Source organism: Medicago sativa, chromosome 1, assembly GCF_051527215.1.
Source record: "Medicago sativa cultivar Bolivia chromosome 1, Bolivia_mono, whole genome shotgun sequence".
Lineage (NCBI taxonomy): Eukaryota > Viridiplantae > Streptophyta > Magnoliopsida > Fabales > Fabaceae > Medicago > Medicago sativa.
The window spans coordinates 2,906,407-2,913,284 of NC_140749.1; the positions used below are offsets into that span (position 1 = coordinate 2,906,407).

Here is a 6,878-nt window from a genome sequence, read left to right on the forward strand (position 1 = left end):
TAAATAGCACAAATTTAGTTGTAAAGTGAGAGTTGGACTTTCATTATATGTCATGGAAGTAGCATCTTATTGTCCTGTAATTACAACTGAAATGATAAAAGTCTACATAGTGATTTGATATTTTGGGGTGCGGGTCCGAACATGCAACTCACCATTTCTCAACACTTAGAGTGTGTGAGTTTCGCCGCTCAACTCTTTAGATTTTTTTTAAGAGTTTAGCCTCTTAGTCTTCTATTAAACTCTACTTTCATATTAATTGGGATATAAAATAATTTTCTGATATTGAATTCCTGAAAATAAAAAATAACTCCCTCAAGATCAAGATAAGTACTAAACATATGCTAGAAGTTGAAGTAAAACTACACTAAAGTACGATGTGCTAAAGGTGGGCTAAACAGCACTCTGAGTAAAAGTGAAACAAACTAACCAACCAACTACCAAAATCTTCTATCAAAAACATGACACCAGTAAAATAAACCAGCTAAGCAAGACAGGTATTAAAAGTTTTTGCATAAAAGAAGGGCTTTGCAGCAAAAAACTGATTCATTCAACACACTTATAAATTCCTTACATTTAGATCAAAAACATAAATATGCCCTAGAAAAAAACAATCTGTTGAAGGCGGAAGCGAGATCATAAATTACAATATGTATTATACCCTAATCCTGGTTGTGTAAATATAAGGCAAGCATTGCTTTCAGAGGGGAATATTGGATAGAAAAAGAAAAACAAATCATACAATTAGGCTAAGGAAAGGAATTCCTGACCAAGGCAGCTACATGCACATCTAGGCCATTTCGTGCAAATGCTTCCTGCAAACATGCTGCAACATCTCTTCCAACCTGACAACAAATAGCATTGGTTTGTTAATATTTACATCTCTATACTGAAAAACCAAGTGTAACTTGAATAGGACATACATGTTTGTTTGGTAACTATTTATGGAGAAGAAAAAAAAATAGCCAATTTTAAATATCAAGAAGATCAAAGTGACTAACCATATCTACAATGGAAAACCCTTTTGTCCACTTGATTAAAATGCCCGAGGAAACAGACATTTGTTTCATAGGGAAGGAGAATGTAAAGCCAAGTTCGCTTCTGTCATGTGAAGTAATGGAACCATCTTCTTTAGCAATGAGTTCTTTTAACGATGATGCGATAAAATCAAAGAGATCCTGCAAGCATAAAATTCAATTTAACGTTATTACAATAAAAGGACATTATCATAACAAATGTTTGATGAATTAAAATATGCACAAAATCCAAACATTTGCAGAACCATCTACCACGATGCCTTGAAAATCAGATAACAAAGAAAACTTTAATAGGTGACTGTCTTGTTATTTGAACTCAAATCAAATACGAATACAGACATGAAAAAGAAAAGGTAATAAATTTGGTATGAAAGAACATAATATCTAGGCCAGTAGTCACATAATAAGCACACCCATATGAAAATGTACAAAACAGTAACTCAACACTTTGCTCAAGGTTGCTGAGTTTGGCATGTGCTTCAGCATAATCTTTAATGAATGCTTCCTGATCTACAACATATTTCTCAGCATATACCTGCATATTTCACAAATAATTTTATGGTTATATCACAATTTAATTTTATGTTGAATACAAATGAACATGGGAAAATGCATTTTTAAATAATAGCAATCAGTTGAGGGGTAACCGTAAATCATAAAAATGTTTCAAAGATCTGAGAAAACATGAGTTTCATTATCAGGCCAAGAAAATTATAAACTAACCATTTCAAAAGTAGTCTTGCTCCATAGCTTTTGGGACAAAAAATTGAGCATAAATCACCTACATATAATCCATGAATAATTTCAATATTAAAAAAACCAAGGAAAAATGAATACATAATTTGAAGAGTGATACCATAACAGTTAAGAGTAAAGAACTATCAACCCTTATTTCCTTTAACAAATGCCAAATAGAAATACAAATCACTCACATAGTTACATACGCAATATAAATCACTCAAATAGAAATGCAAGATAACAAAAGTATATCCATTAGACAAAATTGCAAGCATCGGCAGATAATATTATGATAATAAAAGAACCAAATATATGCAATATTATATGTCAATTCTCAAACATTAAACCATGCAGGTTTCCCAGCTTTTAACCCCTCCCTGATTATTTGTAGTTAAAAATTGTCGTAGAGAAAATGAATAGAGTACCAACCGCTTCTCTTATATTGCTTCTATTCCCACCAGCTCGATGAAGACAGAGAGCAAGTTGGTACTGAGCCCGGATATTACCACCTTCGGAAGCTTTATACAACCATTTTAAAGCTTGCTCAGTGTTTGGAGGCTCAACTGCATAGCATAGGTATACCTTTGTTAGACATAAACTATTATCACAATTTTCTTTTCCATTCCATTCTAAGGATAAACTAATACTCATTAAAATTCACAAAAGATATACACACGCTACTATATAAAGTAACAGCTTGCCCTATATACAAATTATAAACAATGGAGAAGAAAACATTGAAATGAGAGATGTGCAACTCAAAATCCCAACAAAGAGCAGACGCATTACAATGTCATCTATTTGCAAACTACCAATCAATAATTGCAAATATGCCAAGAACTCCCATCAGCCATGCAATCATTTTCACCTAATGAAAAATTTGAATGTTTCCAAATTATTAAGACCTGAACATTGTTGTTTGTCATACTTAAGAGCTTAATGTCAAAAAATGGGACCTTTTTGAATAATTAGAGATAGTTACCTGTTCCAAGCTATTATAATCATCACCTATTTTTGTAAACTTTCTTGTATGACTTCTTGCTTTGTTGAGAAGCATGACCAACACCACCAACAGCTTTGCAGACAGTTCCTCTTGAAAACATGTTTTGTTAGAAAATTTATTTACCATTTTAGAAGTGGTACTTGAATTCCTTTGGATTCAAAAATGATATATGAATGTGTACCTTCTTCACACTACTCTTGTTTATTGGAATATTAAGAACAGCGCAGAAAACAATCAATTTTTCTTTCACACATTTGTCGATCCTCTCCTTTACCATTGTTCTCTGTTTTTCTGCCAATAGTTGTGAAGATGTAGGTTTAATTGCAGGTTAATATCAGCCATACGGATCAGATCATCATGTTTTTAATGAAAGATAACATGAACACAACCACTCACAAAGATTCATATCTATTGTTATGAATATAATACAACATTATAACAGGAAAGTACCTCATTTTCAGCCCATGCATAACCAGAAAACTGGTGGTTGGTTGTGACAGTTGCAGAACCTGTTTTGCTGCCTGTTTTCTGGCCTGTTTTTCTGACTTGGAGCTGCTGCTGCTAGTTGGGTTCAGCAGTAGCAGATTTCTGTTTAGTTTTTCTGCTATGGAGCTGTTGCTGCTTTCAGTTCTGCAGTAGCAGAATTCTGTTCTGTTTTTGCCTATTTGGTGAACAGTTTACACATAAATAACTATATTAGACAACACTGAGGTAAAAAATAAATCTATTGCCACTATATAGAAATACAACAATACATCATGTAATTTTCTTCCTCATAAATTTTATGTATCATGGATTATATGTATCATGAATTTTGGTATCATCATTCTAACATTGCAAAAATTCAACATAGTTTTGTGCCTTCAATTTTTATGTTATCAACCAAAGACTTTACCCAAAAAGAATTCTTGCCATAAATTTTTTATCAACCAAAGTCATAAAATATCGTTCAAATTTTCGGCAACTGCATGTTAGGAATCACGGTGAGTTTCACGGTGAATTTTTTTAAGCTCCAAAGTGTAGCGTTGGCCAAAATCACAATGGTTTTTAAAATAACGGTAATTTTAGTCTTGGAACGCGAGAAAATTAATTGGAACAAATCTAAACACTCACCGCCAATCCAAGCATACATAGTTCTTTAAAAACATGGCAATTTTGGTCTTTGATAGCAATAAAATTGATTCGATTGAATCTAGACACACTAATATAATATATTGCATCTAAAAGATATCAATCAAAGCAACTAACAAACTAAGTTAAGATCAGTCATACAAATTACCAAGAAATCCAAGCAAAAGACTCTTAGGATTGTGAATCTTGTGAGCAGAGGGAAGACCCCAAATAACATTGTGTCCACCAGGAGATTGTCTTCAAAAAAAAAACAATTCCAACCCTGTGACAACAAACTTGTGAGATTCAAATAACACAATAAATCAAACAGATTCACAACAATGCAAACAAAACATCAACAAATCAAAACAAAATAGATAAACTAAACTAATAGGAGGGTGTTCAGTTATGATCAGAGCATAAACCAGACAACAAACCTGAATCACCAAAACAAACCCTATAATTTTAGAGACATGAGTGTATGAGTTAATTGATATAACTTATTTTTAACATGTTAGAAACTGAAATCTGCATAATATAATTGAACATACCAATAGATATCATCATGTCCTTAAGATCGACATAAGGATTGAAGCAAATCAATGTATCAGGACCTTGCCATTATCATTTTAGGTTTAACCTTTCATAATCATCCAATCTAGGGAAATTAGTATGCAAAAAACACCCATAGCAATAAAAAACTTAACCATCACAGGTCACCAATCAATATGAAGAGCAGGAAATAAGGCTATGAAATAAGAGATAGTTGTGCTTACCGTCAAATCGCAACCTTGGCCTTGAGACACATTTTCCGCCATGAGCCGTCATATTTTCATTTAAGTATCTTATAGTTTTCAACCGCTCTAGAGAGCTTCATCAAAAGGCTCCATAGTCAGAAATTAGACTTATAAGCAGTAGAAGATCCATATTCAAAACCTCCAATGACATTACCTGCCAACCCTTCAAGCATGCATTGCGCCAAAAGAAGCCATATCAGCCAATCAACATTAAAAAAATTACCACGCGATGCAGGAGGGTTCATGTGATCAAATACCATTGAATCATTGTTCAAAAAAAATATATTATATGATTAGAAATAGGTGCAATCATACTCATACCCTGTTAGCCCGGTTGATTATATGTTAATATGTAACTCATGTCTAATAATATGTTTATTTACACAGATCACATGTATTGTCTACGATATATAATTAACTTCAAACAATAGTTTCTACCTTTTGTCATATATATGCAGTGGGCTCTGAAACGATAGTTGTGGGTATGTGTTTTTAACTTCAAACAATTTTTAACCAAATCACCTCCTTCTGGAAAATCACTAATGAACAAAAGAAGCCTAATGTAATTTTCTGGAAAAAATAAACATACAATCTATAACAAAGAACCTGAGCCTGTATCCATTATTGCAACTTGAAATCAGATCCTGTAGTGAAAATCCAAAATTGCATGAACCCAAAAATACAATCTTTGACAAAACACAAAAACAAAAAAAGACCCATACCAGTTGGACGCGATTCAGAGAGTCTTGTTGAGGCCAATCTGCATTCTAAACACATGAAACCCTAATCACCATCGAAACACAGAAAAAAATTCTGGAAAAAACAATAAAACAAAAATCACAGAATATGCATTCAATCATGATTTGAAATCCATCAAATGAGATCAACAAAAACCCAATCCTCTCGATCGATCAAAGAGGAAATGAATAAAACAGCCAAATCAAAAAAGGAGAGAAAAAATTAATAAAAACAAACACAAAAAAATGAAATACATCAATAACCTCGACATGCATGCTGAAAAAGATGATGAACAGTGGATATTAGTGTGTTCGACGGCGAGATCGACGACGGCGACGGCAAAATTGATGGCGGCGGTGAAGATTGCAGGTGACAGCGTTTTAGAGAACGCGTTTTTTTACAGAAGAAGAAGAGAAAGCGTTTTACAGAACGCGTTTTTTTTTTCCTTCTCCATATATATAACCCAAATGTTAGTAACAATGAGATTACTAAAATGCCAACTTCTCAAATAATTACATTACCAAAATGCCCTCAGAAGGGCAAAATGGTAAAAAAAACAGCCATTTATTTTCCTATCTAGTTTAGTAGATTAATTAATTAAAAAGTTTAGCCCATTGTTTAGTCCGTTTCTGAAAATTGCAAAACAGATTTAGTGTATACTAACGAAAAGACGGGCCCATCTTTCCACTCACGTGACCGTTTGAAAATTATGAACATTATTTTTTTTATGAAACTTTGATTTCGATTAAAACTAAAAATATAAATGTTTGTTATTTTCAAGTTATAACAAAACAAGCTAACCATGATTATCTATTTCAATTACACCAACAATATAACAAAAAAATATAATCTAAATTCTTTTATTTAAATGATACCAATAATTTATTCAAAAAAAAATGATACCAATAACAGTATTTATTATAGAACAAGTTATTTGAGGAGGGTATAATTAGAATAATGAAAAAGTAAAAATAAATATATTCATCTAGTTTGTTACACTTTTTAAATGATAAAGGAAAAAAAACAAACATATATATATTCTCCTAAATCATGTCCACCATAGAGTGTGCCGACTTAAGGGAAAATTGCTTTTTTCACTACAAAAACTGATTTTCAACACTCCGAAAATACCAAAGTAGCTCCAAGTCCAACGACAGTTAAATATCGTTGGAGTTGGAGTCTGTTAAAAAGTCCACCAAGTTACCTAAATAACAAGTGATCCTCAAGCATTTCTCACCGCTTCAAGAACATGAGCGGTGTCCATGGATGTTATACTGGTGATGAAAGGTTTTATATATTCCTGTTAAAAAAAAAAAGGAATGCGCATATGAATACCATTTTGTAACACATACATGTAATCAAATAATAAATGGGACACATGGAAGTTGGAACTGCTGTAGACATTCTACCTTGCATAAAAAGATAGATTTAAAAGCATTACTTGTTTGAATATAATAT

The 6,878-nt window shown here is 32.5% G+C and overlaps 1 protein-coding gene across 14 annotated transcripts; it reads right to left on the bottom strand.

The window, feature by feature from the left end:
* Nucleotides 1–524: 524 nt before the first annotated feature.
* On the bottom strand, nucleotides 525–5,839 carry LOC146951735 (hexokinase-3-like). Of its 14 annotated transcripts, none has more exons than XM_085754444.1 (11): nucleotides 5,405–5,839; nucleotides 5,289–5,326; nucleotides 4,662–4,845; nucleotides 4,055–4,168; nucleotides 2,957–3,436; nucleotides 2,755–2,864; nucleotides 2,202–2,640; nucleotides 1,758–1,815; nucleotides 1,480–1,569; nucleotides 999–1,175; nucleotides 525–842 (listed from the first exon to the last, which is right to left on the bottom strand). In XM_085754444.1, exons 8-11 carry the CDS (start codon nucleotides 1,806–1,808, stop codon nucleotides 747–749), a joined length of 414 nt encoding a protein of 137 aa, XP_085610570.1. In that variant the 5' UTR covers nucleotides 1,809–1,815; nucleotides 2,202–2,640; nucleotides 2,755–2,864; nucleotides 2,957–3,436; nucleotides 4,055–4,168; nucleotides 4,662–4,845; nucleotides 5,289–5,326; nucleotides 5,405–5,839; the 3' UTR covers nucleotides 525–746. The 14 variants fall into 14 exon arrangements, 9 of the variants coding, with proteins under 9 accessions (XP_085610570.1, XP_085610583.1, XP_085610550.1 ...); XM_085754457.1 differs by lacking the exons at nucleotides 5,289–5,326; nucleotides 5,405–5,839 and adding an exon at nucleotides 4,437–4,525 and having other exon boundaries at nucleotides 4,662–4,756; nucleotides 4,837–5,067; XR_015032149.1 differs by lacking the exons at nucleotides 5,289–5,326; nucleotides 5,405–5,839 and having other exon boundaries at nucleotides 1,475–1,569; nucleotides 2,202–2,335; nucleotides 2,562–2,640; nucleotides 4,437–5,099.
* Between the last annotated feature and the right edge of the window lie 1,039 nt (nucleotides 5,840–6,878).

Coding starts and splice junctions, on each gene's coding strand:
- LOC146951735 (XM_085754444.1), bottom strand. CDS start 1,808: ATGCTCAATTTTTTGTCCCAAAAGCTATGGAGCAAGACTACTTTTGAA. Junction 1,570..1,757: donor GCAAGACTACTTTTGAAATG/GTTAGTTTATAA, acceptor TGAAATATGCAG/GTATATGCTGAGAAATATGT. Junction 1,176..1,479: donor TCAGCAACCTTGAGCAAAGT/GTTGAGTTACTG, acceptor TTATGCTTGCAG/GATCTCTTTGATTTTATCGC.